The sequence below is a fragment of the Argiope bruennichi genome, chromosome 4 (genome assembly GCF_947563725.1).
Source record: "Argiope bruennichi chromosome 4, qqArgBrue1.1, whole genome shotgun sequence".
Taxonomy (NCBI): Eukaryota; Metazoa; Arthropoda; class Arachnida; order Araneae; family Araneidae; genus Argiope; species Argiope bruennichi.
This window is the reverse complement of record NC_079154.1, coordinates 21,136,360-21,155,237: the sequence shown is the minus strand read 5'-3', so window position 1 is coordinate 21,155,237 and position 18,878 is coordinate 21,136,360. Positions and strand designations below refer to the sequence as shown.

Here is an 18,878-nt window from a genome sequence, read left to right as displayed (position 1 = left end):
CATAAGCCTGCTGGCAAGAATGTTTAGTGAGAAAATGTATTGGTATTTTAACTAAATTTTGATACTTAAACATAAGGAAAAAGCTTCTGACTGTTTGTACATGTGCTGACTTTACAAACCAGCCTTTTTGACATGTATCAATCAAATTTGGCAAATATTTAGTTTGGTGGGTAAAAATGTGCTTTTCAGAGTGATTAAAAAAATTTTTTAGTTAATTAAAAATTAAGCGAAATATTGGTCTTTATTCGGGATAACTTTTTAAAAGTTTACAGTAGAAAAATAGTTTTTATAGCATTATAAAATTAAAATATATATATATATCCTTTTAATGATACCAGATTTGTTTATCATACAATTTTTCTTACAATATTTAATAAATTTTTTGAAATATATTTTAAACTTATTTTGCAACAATATATATTTCACTGTTGGAAAAAAAAAGCTCAAAGCCGTTTTCAATGTTACTACTAATTTTGTATCAGCTTTTTTTTTTTTTTTTCTCTCTCTGTTTCCATCATTGTTTCTATCTTTTTTAGAATTTACAATTTAAAAGAATTCGGAAAGTTATAACTCTTCAGCAACGGAAATTATTAACTTCTTGTCCACTTAACATGCTATTTACTAATGGATCCGTGGCGAAGCTTTTGATGAGCAGAAAATAAAAATTTCAAGGCATTTCTTGTTTAAAAAATAATTAGCATTTTATGCATTGGATTCTGGTTCATTATAAAAGTGATGTTTTCTATAAAATTTGAATAAAGTAATTTTTAAATAAAAGCCTTTTAACTAGGAAATGTGAATTTATGAAATTATTATTCTGCACTGAATTTATTCAAAACAAGATATTTGTTTTTAATTCGAATTCTCCTGTAATCCTTAAGGGTTATTTTTAAGAATTTTATTTTAACTTTTGCGAGCTCAAATGCTCACAAAAATAAGTATTTTTTTTTTAATTTTTAAAACTTTTTTCCATTATGTTAGATATGGATATTCTATCAACATTTTTCTTTATTAATCACCATTTTAACAAGACGTATTTATCCATATGTCATTAATGGGAACATTTGGAATAATATAGTTTTTTTCGTGAAATAATTTACAGAAGGGGAAAAAAACCCATTCCGATTTCTTTTTTGAATGAAAATATGATGGTGGAATGCTTTGTGAGGAAATTGAAGAATGCCTTTGGAAATAAAATAAAATTAAAAATAAAAAAAAAAACCATGAAAATTTTGAATTTCTGGCTTGTGATAACAGATAAGACGCATTTCAAATTTATATATTCATCTACGGATTCTCTTGACAATTTCAGTTTCTTTAGCATTTGTAGAAAGAAAGTTTTTCCAACTTGAAATTACGATCATTAAATCATTAATTATAAAACAAATTTACGATCATTAATTCAGCAAGGACGCTTAAATTGGTGGGCAGTTATATCGATTGGATCTGAAATCAGCTAGATTTCGGATTTATATAAAAAGTTCGCAAAAGGAAATAAAAACAAGAAAAATTGCTCCCTAATAATAAACAACAATAATGATCTATGAATTTTCAATTATTTTTTATGTAAGTCCTAAAAATTATTTATTTCTGACAATGTTCTTGCATTTCAATTTTTTTTTTTTTTTTTTTTTTTGTACCAAATAAAGAATTTTCATAAATCTTTGTTAAGTCACTGAAATAAATAGTATAGTGACCTATTTACTTATTACAAATAGTATACAAATTTTTGTTCATTTGTTGGCTAGCTTATGTGCATTCATAAATTAAAAATTAAAGCATATGTTTTAAAGTATATATAAATTTACGAGTATGTTTGGTTTATTAATCAGTGTGAAAAACACGTTTTAATCATTTTCTATTTAGCGTTAATTTCTATTTGTGATTTCCATTCTATTGCTGAGTTATATCTATAGCAACATTTTATTTAATACTAGTCACCGACCAACTGGCTAGCCAAAGTTAATGGCCGCTAAAATTTTCAATTAAATACTTTACGTAACTGGGTCTTAATAGCTTCTTAAGCAAATTATTTATAAGCTTCAAATTTTGATAGATAGTCTATAATAAATATAATATTAGAAGACATCTATGATTCTATTCATTTTACTATGCATTTCCCTTATTTTCTGCCAAGGCCACTAACCATCGTGGATGCACTTTGATATTTAGTCTTTTAACAATACAATCTAATTTCTAACCTAGAGCAAAACAAAAATTGGCATTTTTCTTCATATTAAAAATATTTTAAATGTAAATTTTTCAGATTTTTTTTTTTTTTTTTTTTTTTTTTTTGCAGAATTAGATAATTATATTGCTTACTTTCCTGAAATCAGCTTTGCCAGTCATAATTTTTGTAAAGGACAGAATAATAATTCGCACAGTAAAACGAAAACTGAACATTTTTTTGCAAATTTAATAACTTTGGTGTTCATCAAGAATTCTTATGCTTTTGTATAATTAATCTTGATCACGACCTCCGTAATACACGTAATATTACGGAGGTCGTGTCTTGATACGCTTAATATTTGCTCAGAATTCTTAAGATTTTTGCTGGAAAATGTGCCTAAAATATTTTTAGAAAATTGATTAAATATGAAAAAAATATTTATACAGCAAAAAATTACAATCATTGAAAAAAAAATTTCTGAATATATAAAAATAACATTTATACTGTAATATTTTCGAAAGTTAGCGAGTGAAAAAAACGTCAAGAACTTGCTTAATTTTTAATTAATTAAAATTCTAAATGAAATTTTTAAAACATTGCTCCGAAGTGAACATTTTATCCGTCCAACATAGTTGCGTACTAAGTTTGGTAGCTATAGGTCTTACGGTTTGATTAATAGAGCGTCAACACCCAGATATACAGACGCACAAACACATACTCATCTTTATTATTAGTAAATACCGCTCCCGGTGATCAGCTGGTAAGACAAAAATATTGATTATATTTAATTCCAAATAAGTTATTTAGATATAACTATATACCCGTGATACCGCGAAATTTCCAGACATCAAAGATGTGTTACTTTTATTGTCTTACGCAAATACTCACATACGCACGAAGACACATACATTCATCTTTATAATTAGCATAGATAATGCATTTCCTGTTTGTAAAAATGAAGTTCTGTAATGGAATTTTTATTCACTCTCTCAGGAGACAGAGTTTCAAAATTGCACGGCACATTTGTATTCTCTATGACTATACATAATTTTACTGAAAATTAACTTGTCCATTTACTTAATTTTTAATTTCACATGAGTAGTGCCATCCGGTACTGAATATGAGAAAAAAACACTTTATTTTTAAATTACATAATGCATATAATCTACACTAATTATAAAGATAAATTTGTGTGTGTTTGTATTGGTACTGTACAGGGAAAATCGTTTAATTTATAACAACAAAATTTTGCACATATATTCAGTGCGGAAATTTGAAATTTCGGTGGGATTTTTTGAATTTTCAGTTAATTAAAATTTGTAAAATTTTGGTGTTTTTGCAATATTTTCTGAAAATATTATAGCAGAAAAACAATTTGTACAGCATCTTAAAATTCAAAACATTTGATGAAAATTTTTTTGCCATATAATTTTTTTTATTATATGGCAATGTTTATTTTACAACATTGTATTTTATTACTGAAGAGAAACTGAAACCATTTACATTGTTGCTCCTAATACCTCATCTTAGCCTTTTCCCACTGATATGACCAAGATATGAAGGTTTGGTTTATTTTCCCATGTTGAGTTGACTTAAATATGAGCCATGCTTTTAATAATTTTTCTATGTATATTTTGTTATATTATATAAAAAAAAAGTTCGCCCTTTTGTGATCAAAACTGAGTGAATTATGACAATTTGAATGTCACTGTTTTATAAAAACGCGGAACTCCATTGACTGCCTCGAAGATACAAAATCAGTGCCCTGAGTTTCTCGAAGATTGATCGACCTAAAATAATTACAGTTTTGATTGTCCTAAAATAAGGATATTCAAGGATTTATAACGCAAAAGATGGAAACGTTAGATGATCAAGATTATTTTATTGAATAGGATTCGTAGGCCTGAAGGACAAAATAAATTTTAGACTTCATAATCGTTTACAGAAGTACTTTTTTTTATTGAAATAAAATAAAATATTACAACATTTAAATCCTTCAGAAAGCAAAATTGAAAATAAAATTTTATGATGAGGCCAAAGAAAATATTATTGAATAATGTTTTTATATAATTCATAAATTATTAAAATATTCTGTAATACAAATTAGATTTCAATTCTGAACTCATATTTTTTTTAAAAGACGTGTTTGGTTTTTAAAAAATGTATTTATTGAAGTTTTATCAATTCCAGCTTAAATTTCAAGTTCACATTTTACGGGAACTGATAGAAAATTAGAGAAAGGCATCGAAGAACGAACAGAATAAGGAAAGGCTTCTATAATAGTATCGGTGATATGTTTATAAAAATTTGAAGCTTAAAAACATTTTGCTTGAGAATCTATTAAGAGAGCAAGTTACATAAAATATTTAATTGAAAAGCAAATGTTAATTCTAGGGAAACCTGCTAGTTGCCAAAGGGGAATAGTAACAATGATTTAAAAAATTTTAAAAAATCAATTAAAATTTTTTAAAATCTACTTTTAATTCACTAATTAGAATATCTTTTAAAAAGTGTTTTTTTTACAAAAGTTATTTTATATAACTGGTAAAAATTGTCTAGAAATAAGCATTATAGAAAATAGTTTCAGATTGGGCCTCGCGTTTTCTAAGACCAACCCTGTAACAAAGATACTAGAAAGTATTATTATAAAATATTCTTTAAAATATTTTCAAATATTTAATTAAAATATGAAAAGAAATTACACAGAAATAAAATTGATATCACTGAATAATTAATATTTTGAATTTTAAAATGGCATAAGAATGACTTCTATGCAACAATACGCTCCGAAGTTATTGAGACGAAGGGTTAAAAGGTCAATAAATTTTTAAAGAAAAAAACCTATTTGCAATTTTAAAAACTTTTCTTAGTGAACATTTATTATTCAAATTACGAACCAACTTTCGGTCGAACGGTCTAGCCTTCAGAAATCTCGAATATGTTTTTGCCTTATAAATGTTCTAACTTAATTCAGAGACAACATCCATTCTATAAATTTAATCATGTTAAAATTTTTGTAAATAATGCAACATCCTTTTCAGAAAAATTAGACATGTCAACCAAATGAAAAATCGAGCCCAATAAAAAAAATAATAAAAGAATAAATAAAAATCGATATTTTAACTTGAATTTATTTTTGCAAACGATTGCCTTTATTTGAGAAGCTACTTTTAATCGATTTCTTTCTTTGATGAATACAATACCAAACAAGAAAGGGGAAAATATAACTCATGTTATAAAAATTTTTTGGTTAAAAATCTTCATCATTAAGCAGATTAATAAAAATAATAAAAATTTTGCTATATGCTGCCTTCCAAATAGCTCTTCTCGGTCCTTTTTAATGAATATTAAATTAACAGAATAACGTTAGAGTAAGATGCTGATACCCGTTCGTTATTTCAGTCTTACTGAAGAATAATATAATTATTAATGTGTTTATCTATATGGTAACATGAGTTACAAGACAGACTGCCGCCCCAAAGCTTAACATTTAGCAAACGTGATTTAGAGGTTAAAAATGTGTACTTTTAGGCAATTTATCAAAATTTACAACTATAATTTTAATTAATCTCTCTCTCTCTATATATATATATTTATACATACTATATATTGAAATAAAACTCATTCGACATGGTTGTATAAAAAATGGTTTTGTCCATTATCGCTATCAAAACATTAACTATATTAAAATGCAGCTCAAAACAGCGAACTCAAAAACTGACTAAAATACATCGATAAAAAAGTATTAAATAAGAAATAAATCGTAATAATAATTCCAATATTCTTTATCAAGTGTTTGTAATATTTATATGCTACAAGGGAAAAATAGATTCGGTTTAATCAACTTTACTTAAAAATCATCCGTTCAAAATGGATATTCACAGACCAATGCGAATGTCAAATACTTTGTTATATCATTTGTGTAACCAAATAACTGTCTGTTTAATTATTCCTTAATTTGTCTTTTTTTTTAATTCAATAAAAATTTATTCATTTGCCTTTATAAAATGAAGGCATTTGTTTGAAGGAAATTAGATCATGAGTTCACTGAATTTTCCCATCTCCAGGCATGGGTTAAAGTGTAATTATCAAGTTTCGCGTGGGAAAAATGTTGATTATCCCATAAAAAAGAATCATTATCCATCAATCACTCGCATTATAAGAATGAGAAATATGCATTCCCTACAGCTTTTCTAACTGTTTACCAAGTTTTCTCTAACAGGTAATTAAATTCCGTTAATCCTACAACTTTAGCACATATGATACTAGATAAGAGCGCATCTGCTTACCACCACCCGGTGGTTTTGTTGCAGTAAGCAAATTGGGGTAGCTTTTCAAAAGCAGCAGAGATAGATAAGTAGATGGAAGTGGAAAAATCAATTACAGAACTGTCATAAGTATCTATTTTTCTTTCTTTATGCTCATAAAAGCATCGGTTACTGCGCTATCTAAGAAATACTTTTCTGCAAATAAGCTTTCTTTGAGAAACTACATTTAAGCAATTTTATTTTGATGATTAAAATGCTAAAGAAAAAAGAGAAAAATATCAAAATAATGTTTATTAAAATTAATTGATAAAAAAAACCTCCACTTTTAAATAGAATAGTAGATGAATAAAAATTTTACAAGATGCTGCATTCCGGTGGATATCAAATCAAAGAATGACATTAGGTCAATATACAGATATGCAATTGTAATTTCAATCTTACTGAAGAAATACATAGTTGTTCATATATTTATCTATACTTTAACATGAGTTATAAGACAGACTGCCGACTCCAGAAACTGAAAATCTATCAAACATGCTTTAAAAGATGAAAGCGTGTGCTTTGATGCAATGCATCAAAATTTCCAGCTATAATTTTAACTAAACAAAATGTTGATGTTTTCCTCTTTATAATTCCCAAATATATTATTGTACAAAAATGATACTAACACCATTTTCCAAACTTAATATCAAAATCCTTTTATTGATATCAATTTCATTATCATACAATTGTCTTTTTAATATAAATAAACTAAAAAAATATTTTAGAATGTATTTCTACAATAATTTTTATTATTGTAATAAAATTCATTTCATTCCCAAGACTATCAAAATTTAACTAATCAAGTAAAGATGAATTTATTCTTTTGTCATTAATTTAAACTAGTTTTTTCTGTCACTCAACATTACGCGTTTGTTTGTATGTAATATAGTGATTACAAAAAAAAAAAAGTATGACAGCAATAATATTATTTGATAACAATAATCTTTGAAAAAAAAAATGGAATATTATGTTTGCAGTAGTAGCTGAAAAATCTACAAACGAGGTAAACAATTCCTTATGACATCTTGAAACAACACAATTTCTCGTACCCTTCAAGATATTTTATTTGTTCAATAAAAATGCTTAGGTAAATTAACACAGCCATATTCGAAATTTTGTTAATATACCATTTTATCATTCAGATTTAGTATTTAAAACTTCAAAAAATACATTTGGAAATTATGAAATTTTCTTCTGAAGCATTAACATACTTAATTTAAATTCTTTTTAGTTACAATGAATAATAATGAGGTAGACGATTTTTTAAAAAGTAATTTTAACTAAATAAAAAAGAAAGATTTTTTTTATTATTATTATTTAAAACGATATTGGAAACAAAAGTGAAAGATACTGTTTACAGTTTTAATCCTTCCAATTTTCAGGCTGTGGTTTAGGCATTAATAAGAATCATGTTTTAGAGGTACAATTTGAATTTTGAGAGGAGTTGCATAGATTATCAGCTTTGATACCATATCTTGAGAATATATTATTCATTTATTCCAATTGTAAATGATTGTGCTTTCTCTTTGTTCATTAAGTTTTTTTTTTTTTTCCTGTCAAGTTCTCTTTAGAAGTTCCCAATTATATGATACATATCCAAGTTCAACTGCTCTTTCATATGCTAAAAGATTTCTTTTTTCTTCTTTTGTGAATACAATGGCCCAGGAAGTTCTTTCAGTTGCATTTAAAATGTACAAAACTACTTTGATTTTTAAAATACTGGTTTCATACAAACTCCTTCATCAAAACAATGATCAGAACATATTTTGTGATCCTTCTGATATTATTCATTCTCTGTCCATCCTTTTTTCTGTAATAAATAAAATCTGTCTTCAGTTGATTGCCATCTATTTTCTTTTATTGATCCAATTGATATATGTAAGTTAAACCACTCAGACAGTTTTAACCTATTTGCGTTAGTAGTTTAAAATTTTTACTGAAGGTGAATTGAATCAATACTAAATTATTTTTGGAAATTAGCCTTTCTTTACGTTTTTGTAATGGGGACAATGGAAGTTGATTTAAAGTCTCCAAGTGACTAAAGTCATATTCTCCAAGTTATTAAATTCCTATTGAACAAATGAATTTGCAGATAATTTGATTCAGAGATTATGATTATTTTTATTATTGATTCTAAATTGTAAATAATTTTTTTTTCAATTTAACATAAACAGTGTTAAAATTCATTATTCCATTGTAATTATTCATTACTTTAAAACAAAAAAGATTATTTTCCAATTTTTTTTTCCTAAAACATTTTTTTTTCTATATCCTCATAGAAATTGTCTTTTTTAATAATTTAGTCAAAACCTTAATTCTAAAAGATAAAGTAGGTATATAAACTATATAAGTTTTAAGGATTTTCATCATCCTTTATAATTTTTTTTACACAATATCTCAGAATTATTCATCACTTGGTATTTATCCACTCATTTGAATCAGTTAAAACAATGTTAGTATAGCATTTTTTAAGGTGGAGTAAATGTTTATTTTGTTAATGGTTTGGTTAACTAATATACATTTGTATATTACAATAATGAATGCTTGTGAAGCAAATCATTTTTATTTCATGAATTATTATTGAAAATCAAAATGAGAAGAAATTAAGCTTCAAAAAACTAAGAAAAAGAAAAATTTCTTGAGAAAATGTAAGTGTTGAATAAAATATGACTTAAATATTATGCAAAAATTAAGAAATGATATTTCACAATTTAATTGAAAATTCTATTGACTAATTTAGAACACACTAATATTTTTATATTAAATTAAAAAATAATTTTTATTTTTTGAAATTAAAAATTACATTCCAAATTTTCTTTAAAAGTTTTAACTTCTGTGCATTATTATAAAAGTAGAAAATTCAACATTTAGAACAAATTTATCCACGATATTAGAATTTTTAATACAAATTTTCTTTCAAAATATTATTACACCAATCGTATAATTAGAAATAATTGATTCTATTACCTTTTCAAATTTAGTTTGGCTACTTTCAATCAAAATTCTGATTTTTAGCATTAAAAGAAGAATTAAATTGCTGTATGCATAAATAAATGTATTAAGCATTCATGAAAAAAAAAATTAATAAATTAGAATAAGAAATATATGTCTTGAAAGAGTACTTTTTAAAATCATGTAATATTAATCAGCTTATGCATATAATTTTTAATTCAATATAAATCTTATTTTAACAAAATAAAAATTAGTTTTGATTAAATAGAAAATATTGAATATTTTGATGATTCCTTTGATGATTTTTGGTTTATCATACTTTCTTAACAGAGAATAAGCCATATTTTATCAAAAACTTGGCTAAAATTATATATATATATATATCTTTACAATGCATATTTTTACAAGTATGAATTATTCAATTTGAAAACAAATTTTAAAGAGTTCATCATGCACATTATCAACATTAAAAAAAAAATAGAATGGACAAAACTGCAAGAAAGAGATTACAGATTTTTATTATTGCAATTTTTAGACCACAAAATATAAATGCTTTATTGCTACTATAAATACTAGCAAATAACAAAATCAAAGCATGCTCGCAGTTATAAAAAATATTTTAAATGTTCTATAACACTAATTTATTACTTAATTAGGTAAAAATATAAATATATATATAATTTTTTAAAAGCATAATTTAAAAAAAAATTAGCTAATTTTTAAAAAAACATTTAGTATTGTACAACAACAAACAAACAAAATATGGGCATTAAAATTAATAGTATAAAAAAACTAAAATACTTTCCAATGAATACAGCCAAATTGCAAGAAATAAAATTAAAACTACATCGAATTTGTATTCTGAATAAAGCATCATTTTTAGCTTCCATTTAAATGAAACTTGTAAGTTCATTCCATTACTTTGTGAAAACCTTAAATTTCATTTAACAAACCAATAGAAGATATAATTTAATTATGAGTTAACATATTAGTTTCTTGCCATTTAATTAATTATAAATAGAAGGCGCCTGTAGAAAATTCAGCTTTCTGAAGTTCCCACTGTTCTCAGCCACAGTCAACATTAATTTTTAGTCAAAAATTAGATTCATAAAACTTAATTATGAGCAAAAATAAATATATTATAAAACGGTATTATTCTTTAATTAAAAAAGATCGTGCATAAATAAGGTCTGCCTTCATCATAGATCCAACCGACATTCGTCCACACTCCACCCTATACATTCCAAAAATGAGCTTCATTCTTGGCGGGTAAATAAATTTTCAAATGTTGGCGAAAAAAGCTTTTCCGTAAGCAACCATACATCGATTCCCCCATTTCCATCACTACCGGAATGAAATCCGTCCTCCAGTGCTGCTTCCCCCCCACTGCTCCCCCCTTTCAACTTCAAATGGGGGGTTCAAGCGTCCTCCGGTTAACGAGTCTCGTTGATTATGGGATGAATAAGGATTTGGCGCTAATTTTAATATAAAATTTTACACAAAAATTTGTTATTCTGCTTAGGTATATTTTATTAATAATGAATTCAAGATTGCATAATCAAAATAGTGATAATGAGCAGCAATATGTATTAGAAGCATCTATAGACAATACGAGAAATTTAGCTTTATTATTAAAAGCTATTCATTTTAGAGATGTAAGTTTATTATTCCGTACGCTGAAATAAATGTCTTGCTTTTGTAAGTTAAATACAAACTTCCAAAAGCCTTTTTCTTTTCTGAGTATTTATTATTAATTATATATTAGAAATAATTGCGCTATCTGACTTTTAAAAATATGTTTAGATTTTAGAAGTTAATTTAAGTTTATTTTCACTACATACTCTTTCATATAATTTAATAATATTTTTATTTAGTCGAATATTTATCCTCCTGAAGACATGATAATTTTTTTGCCATGTATTCAATTTTCATTAAATTAATTATAATTTAAAGTGAAATATTAAAAAAAAATTATATAATTTCCTTTTACCTTTTTCTCATTTTGTATTTTGTTAATTCATGTATATTTTATGTATAAAATTTCTTCTCGTGTATTTTTGTATGAATTAATTTACCATGATATAAAAACAGAGAACCTTAAATTAAAGCCTTCAAACCAAAATATTAACAAATATATATTAATGTTTTAAAGGAGGTGTTTTTTAATTGATATTGTTCATTGACCAAGATCAATAAAAATATTGTTCATAAAGCTAAAAAGAAAAATAAATTCATTTTATTAATTCATTTTTATGATTCTTGTTAATTTTAGATAGCCACAGTATGTGCAACATCTGATGGTCTTAAAGTGACTGTAGAAGACACTAAATCTGTCCAAGCAAATGCTTACATCCAATCATCTCTTTTCCATGAGTACAATATCAATGATCAAACAGTTATCTTTAAAGTAAATCTTAATGTTTTATTGGTAGGTAGTAAACATTCACCTGTATTTATTTAATCTCACTGACTGAGATAAACAATTTCATACAATTTATAGCTTTACATTTTTCTTTCTCATAGGAATGTCTTAATATATTTGGTGGAAAGAATAATCCTGGTTCTATAACTACTGTAAAAATGTGCTATTCAGGTTATGGATCACCTTTAGTTTTACTGTAAGATTTATTGCTTTCAGAATTTTTAACAATCTTATCATATTGCTTATATTTTCTTAATTTTCTTTAAACAAGTTTTTTAAATAAATTTTTATGTATAGAATTTCTAATACTAGTAGAAATATTTTATTTGTTTTTATGATTTTAATATTTTTTTAGTTGCATCTAAATGTAAATAAAATTATATTTTAGTCTTGAAGAAAATGGAGTTATTACTGATTGCAAATTGCAAACAATGGAGCCAGAAGATATTTTAGATTTTGAATTCACTCCTTCAAAAGTTATAAATAAAATAATTATGCAGGTAAATAACTAAAAATTAGTATTATAAAATTTTCAAAAATTTAAATTTGAAGCATGTTACTTTTCTTCTTTATTTATTATGGAGTTCCAGTTTTTGATTTTGCAATTTTGCATACAATTTTATGAGGAACTGGCTGTCTTGGGGGATTGTCTGATTTTTTAGGGATATTTGCTTTGTTTAAATTCTATCTTATATATATATTCTATCTTATATGTATAACAGTGTTTTGTATGTTCGTGATATTCATAATTCTTTCTAATTTAATCCTAATTCATTTTAATTAACTCTTTAAACATCCTGTTGTGACATGACAGGCATTAAACTTGAATTTTGATTAACTTTACATTTTTTTTTTATACATAAAATTTTTAATGGAGTTGTTTCCTGACATCATGTTGGCTTTAGAAATCTAAGTATCTTCATAATCTGTTTCAAACTGTATGTTGTTTTTTGCAGTAATATAATTTCATTTCCTGATTTCTCATATAAATTGCATAGGTAACCGACATAATCTTTCTTTGTTAGCTTTCAATGATGGAAGAAAGTCTCACAATTACATATTCAGACATGACATATTTTCACAAAAATGTGAATTTCATCATTTTTGTAATCAAATTTTACCATTCTTGAGATTGATTAATTTTCTTTTGTTTAGTAATTCTATAACATTTTAATGTTTTATTCACTATGTAAATTTATACATTTTAAATGTATAACTAATTTATACATTAGTTATACATTTTTTAAAAATCATAATTATTCCATTTCATGGTATTGACGTTTGGCATAATTCATTATTTTATGAATCTCAGATTCTTTTTTCTTTTTTTTGGTTCCTAGTCAATGCCATATCTGAATTTTTATTAAAATATTAGATACAGTTTGAATTTTATTGCACCTATGAAATCTATAATTGGAAATTAATTAAAAATTTTTAGATTATCCAAGAAAAGTACAAATAATCCGGCTTAGTTTTTAATTAATATGAATTCTCATTAAAATTTCAAAAATTCTCAGTGAGGTGAACATTTTTACCTACAATGTATATCTGTATAAAAATTGGTATCTATATCAAATGATCTATCCTGTAGAATGTTTTTTATAAATATATATAGAGAGAAGGAGAGGTCCCCCCCCCTATTTACAACAAATTTCTAAAATCATTTTTAAATTATATCAATAAGGCCTAAGGCTACTGTTTAAAATTATCTATTGAACCTTTTTCTGTTCATATTTCCTCTTTTTTTTTTTTTAGTTGTGAAAAGCATTAATAAATACTATTTTCTGGTATCATTTTCTTTAGATTTTATGAGGGATAGAATCTCATGCAGCTGATTGATTTTGTAAAATAGGAGTTGTTGGCTTTTTGTTTTAATGTGAATTTGCATACATTTAAATAGTATTTCATGATTTGTGCATATTTTTGACCAACTGTTGGAGACAAATCTGGATACAACTCTGAACCCTACTATGCTTGTAGATAATTAGTGCTGACAGTATAGTTCTAATCATAAGGAAAAATTCTATAAATAAGAAATGACAAAACATTTAGCATGGAGAGAAGCACCTGAATCAGCATATTTTAAGCATAAAATCAAGTCAAGATTTAAATTTTTTTTAAATTTTTGTTCAGTTATTCGTTCTTTGTGGAAGTATGTGAGTGGATATTCAACCTGTGATTCATGGAAAGAAGAAAGGAAGAAATCTTGGTAATTTAGAAATAATACATGGATTAATCTGGATGGTCTTATGTTTATCAAAGGATAGATGTATTTCGTATGGAAAATTATTAAATTCTTTACTAATAAGTCTGAAATTTTCAAAGATTGTTTAAAAATTTTAATATTAAAAGTAATAAGAAATGTTTGATTAAATCTTTAATTATGAAACTATAAATTTGAGTCTTTTTTTTAGTCTGAAATTTTAAAAGAAGTGTGGTCTGATTTAGATATGAACAGTGATGTTCTGGAGATTTTAATGTCGCCAGATGAACCATATTTTCAATTTACCACTAAAGGAAATCTTGCAACTACTCATGTAAGTTGAGAAAAAAAAATCTGTCCCAATAATATGAATATTTTATCTCTAGTTTATATTTCAAACAGTTGTAATTGACCTCTTTATTCTTTATGTTATGGGAGATTTGAAACAAAATTACTTTTATTTTTTACATTATGTAAACTGAAATATTTCTATACTTTGAAATACTATTAAATGAATAAAACAAACTTAAATTTGCTATTTATTACAGTATATATCTTAATGTCTTCTATAAAAGATTCTTTTACTAAAAAAAATTAAATTAAAAAAGGAAATAAGATGATCAACATTAAAAAAAAATATTTTTGATATATTTAGAACCAATTGCTAATAATTTTAGTTATATTCACAATTCAACATTAATTTTAGAATTGAAGAAAAAATAAATAATTGCAAATTTAAATATAATAATATTATTTATTTTTAAGTTTTATTTATTTATTGTAATTATTTTAAAGCAGATTTCACAACTTTTTTATGTATATTTTTTGTAGAATTTATAAAAATAAATGTTATATATATCCTTTTAATAATTTCTTCTTTTTCATTTTTTTAGATTAATTTTTCTAAAGATTCTGATATGATTGAATCATTTGAATGTACATCTACTATGAAAAATAGGTATTTATTTTTTATTTTCATATTGTTACAATTTTTTTTTAATCTATAGTTTTATGCTTACTGCAAGATATAAGCAAGAGAAAGATACTTTTTAAAATTAAAATAGGTTGTCGTCTTTCAAAATGAATTAATATTTTAAATGACATAAAATATTAATGTATAAACTATACCTTGAAATAAAAAGAGAATTCAACAAGAATGTTTGGAATAACTATTTGATTAAAATTCTGTGGAAATGTTGACTGTCAATAAAAAACAGTGGAGAATATATTTTGTAAAATATAATTATTGTTTAGATTAATATATTTAGATATTTAATTTTGTATCCGTAGTATGTGTACTAGTTTTTTTTTTTTATAATTTATATAATTTAGTTTAGTTTTTTTTTAAAGCATAAGATTGTCAAAAATCAGAAAAATTTAAAAACCATAAAATTTTTCGATGTAATTTTTAAAAAATACATATAATGATAATCTGCAAGTAATGAGGTATCATATTTTTTTTAATAATATTATATAGAATATAGCTAAGACAGTTTTGATGTTATATTTTTGCATAATGCAAATTCATACATAATCATTTCTTGAAGCTGAAATGTGCATAATCTTTCACTTTTTATTATTTCTTTAAAATACTTTGTAAAAATGAATTAAGTTTTTTCTTTAAAAAAGTACTTTTATCTCTAGATATCAAATATCCCTTATAAAACCATCCGTAAGAGCTTTAGTTCAGTCATCTAAAGTTTCCATTCGCACTGATGATAGAGGATTCCTCTGTATGCAGTATATGATCAAAGTGGAAGGTTCACAATGCTGTTTTGTGGAATATTTAGTAAGTAGCATACTATTAAAAAAATATCAATTAATTTTTTGAAACTAAGCAAATCCTTTACAAATGCATAATACAAATTAGATTCAGAAATGCACAGTTAAATGGAACTGCAATAAGTACATACATTTTTCATTCAAAAAATGATATAAATTGATTTGAAATGTTATGCATATTAAAAATTATAGAACATTATGCTATATGAAAATATAAACATTCAAAATAATATCTTATATTTTTGAATTTGCAGATATATATTGCAGAAGTATAGTTTGTTTTTTTAATCTATAGATCTTTTCTTCCTTTATTTTATCTTGTTATTAAAGACCAATTTTAAAAATGAAATGTCAAAAACATTACTGTCTTCATTGTAATTTAATTGCATTGTATTCTATGGGAAATTTACTTCAATACTGTGTACCAATTTCAATTGTTCAAATAAGAAATCTTTCAGTTGTTCAAATTAAAAAAATATTTTCAATGACAAGAGTTATAAATTAAATTATTTAAATTTAGATGCAGGTTTTTATTAGTTGTATACATTTTTTATTAATTATTTTGCTATTTAATCTAATATTGTGGCACCTTATGTTTCATTGATATGTTTTTATTTTAATATTGAAATTTATATAATTTTATACTTATATTTTGCTTACAAATACATCTATAATTCAACTAGATTGTGTAAAATTGAATTCATCTTTTAAAATATTATAATATCACTGACTGAATTATCAACTTAAAAACAACATATCATGTGTATAATAGTCTTAAGCATATATAATCTTTAACAAATGCTGATTGATACTTTCAGTTCATTTGACATATTTACATCTGAAATTTGTGGTCTATTATTATGTAAAATTAAATTGCTTTAAAAATTTAAAATGTATATCTCATTCTAGTTGCTAATCTTTTCATTTTAAAATTGAACACCTAGAATATTTATTGAGGATATGAATTTGATTTCATTTAATATACCTTTAAGTTATAATGTATGCAATATTATATTTTACATAAGCTTATTTGTAATTAATCCTTTTTTTAAACATGAAAGTGTGTGTCATAGGTGTCTTAGTTCTCACTATTAATGTTATTTGCTCCTTTTAAAATTAATGATGTTTACTCTATTAAGAATGCTTATCATCTCTTTTTTAATTTTGAACTGCCTTTATCTTTTAATTGCTAATAGGATATTGATTACTGGCGTTAAATTGAGTTTAAAGATTATGAGAATCTTTAGAACTTGATGAAATCAAAATTTTAAAGCTGACAAATTTTTGTTTAAATAAATTATGAATTTCATTAATCTGTGTCAGTAGCAATTGTGCTTAGGGATAATGGAGTTTCAAAGTAAAATGTTGTATTTATCATGAAAAAAAAAAGCAGTTAAATGCTGAATTTTAATTCTGTAATAGTGTTTAATATGCTTTGGCAATTTTTATTCTAATTTAAAGAAAGCTTATTTCAGTTGCTTTTCTATTTTTTATGTGAAAAAAGGAGAATCAGTAGATTCTATAATATTTCTTTTACAAAAAGGAAGGGAAAAAAAATGCAAAGAGAGAGAGATTTGCACAGAGAGGCAATTAAACTCTAATATTGAGAGATTTATTGCTTCAAATAATTAAAAGTGTAAAAAATTAATCAAAAAGAATGAATCCAATTCATATTTCATTTACTAAAATGTTAGTAATCCTGAATAAAATTAGAGTAGTATTATTTGATTAATATTATACTATCATTGTATTACACTACTAAAATAAATATTTTAAATTTTTATTTGCAATAATTATTTAAGAAATATAAATTTTGATTTTTAGTGAAATTGGTATTAGCAACAATGTGTCTTATATTGTATATATATTTTATATTCAAGCTTTATTATGTTTTACGCTTTTCAAACTCATAGGGCAATTTCATATTGCGGATGTCATTTTTATTTGTTGATTTGAGAATTGCTTTATTTTATTTTTAATAGTTCTCTGGACTAGAAAGAATGTATGATATATAAGTTTTATAACAATTCTAATAATAATTTTGACACAAATAAGGATTGTATTTTATAAATAATTTTATACCTTAAGAATACATTTAGATAATGTATGATAAAGTTATTAAAATGCACTAAATAATTATTATTAAGAAGTTTTGCTTGTTGATTTTAGATTGTTTGCCATACCTCTTACTTGCGAGTTTCATTAACTTTCGTTTATATATTTATATCATAAATTGAAGTGTACAGAAATCATTATTTGGGTATTTATTAATGAAGTTATTTATTCATAAGAGATCTTCTATCCAAATGGTTTGATAAAGTAAGAATAATTTTGAAAATATCTTTTTACACTTCAAAGGTTGCATGAAGATTGGAATTAATTTTTTTCAAATGTTTTTACTTTCTAAAACTATCTAACTTTTGAAATAAGAATTAATTTATATTAAAGAACATTGAAAATTTTGAATTAGAATGTAAACTTTTATTTGAATGTGATTTTTATTATATACTATATATTTAATGTGCCTTCTAAATGGTTTATTTTGCAGTGTTCTCCAAATATAGATGATGATGACTAACTTAGTTTCCATTACTATGAAATGGAAAAGAGTTTCTTTAAAAGGAATTTTTATCATCACTTCATATCAGACATTCTGAAGATCATTTTACGATTCTTTTGTCACATTGAAAAACATTCTTATATATATTTTTCTATATACATTTTGTATATATTTTATTTTTGTTACTAAATATGTGATGTTAATTAAAAATTTATGTATCATATGTAAAATGACAAATTTGTATTATATGTTTTTTTTTTGACTATGTTTACATTATGTATATATTTGAAAAGTTTGCATTGTGATTGTTGATGTTTATAAAGAACATGAATAAAGTTTTTAATTAAAAAAATTATTCTTGAAATATGCATCTTTTGAAGTTAAGTCATTATTTCCAATGGTATTAACAGCAGAAAAGAGCTCTTAAATGGTTACACTTTATATTGCATAGATTTGTTTTTATGTTTAAATTGTATGAT

The 18,878-nt window shown here is 24.2% G+C and overlaps 1 protein-coding gene across 2 annotated transcripts; it reads left to right on the top strand.

Moving 5' to 3' along the window:
- Positions 1–10,883: 10,883 nt before the first annotated feature.
- LOC129966583 (cell cycle checkpoint protein RAD1-like) lies at positions 10,884–18,524 on the top strand. 2 transcript variants are annotated; one of them, XM_056081057.1, is made up of 8 exons: positions 10,884–11,087; positions 11,705–11,860; positions 11,956–12,050; positions 12,243–12,354; positions 14,269–14,391; positions 14,951–15,015; positions 15,702–15,846; positions 18,388–18,524. In XM_056081057.1, exons 1-8 carry the CDS (start codon positions 10,971–10,973, stop codon positions 18,415–18,417), a joined length of 843 nt encoding a protein of 280 aa, XP_055937032.1. In that variant the 5' UTR covers positions 10,884–10,970; the 3' UTR covers positions 18,418–18,524. The 2 variants fall into 2 exon arrangements, with proteins under 2 accessions (XP_055937032.1, XP_055937033.1); XM_056081058.1 differs by lacking the exon at positions 11,705–11,860.
- The last annotated feature ends 354 nt before the right edge of the window (positions 18,525–18,878 follow it).

Coding starts and splice junctions, on each gene's coding strand:
- LOC129966583 (XM_056081057.1), top strand. CDS start 10,971: ATGAATTCAAGATTGCATAATCAAAATAGTGATAATGAGCAGCAATAT. Junction 12,355..14,268: donor TAAATAAAATAATTATGCAG/GTAAATAACTAA, acceptor TCTTTTTTTTAG/TCTGAAATTTTAAAAGAAGT. Junction 14,392..14,950: donor GAAATCTTGCAACTACTCAT/GTAAGTTGAGAA, acceptor TCATTTTTTTAG/ATTAATTTTTCTAAAGATTC.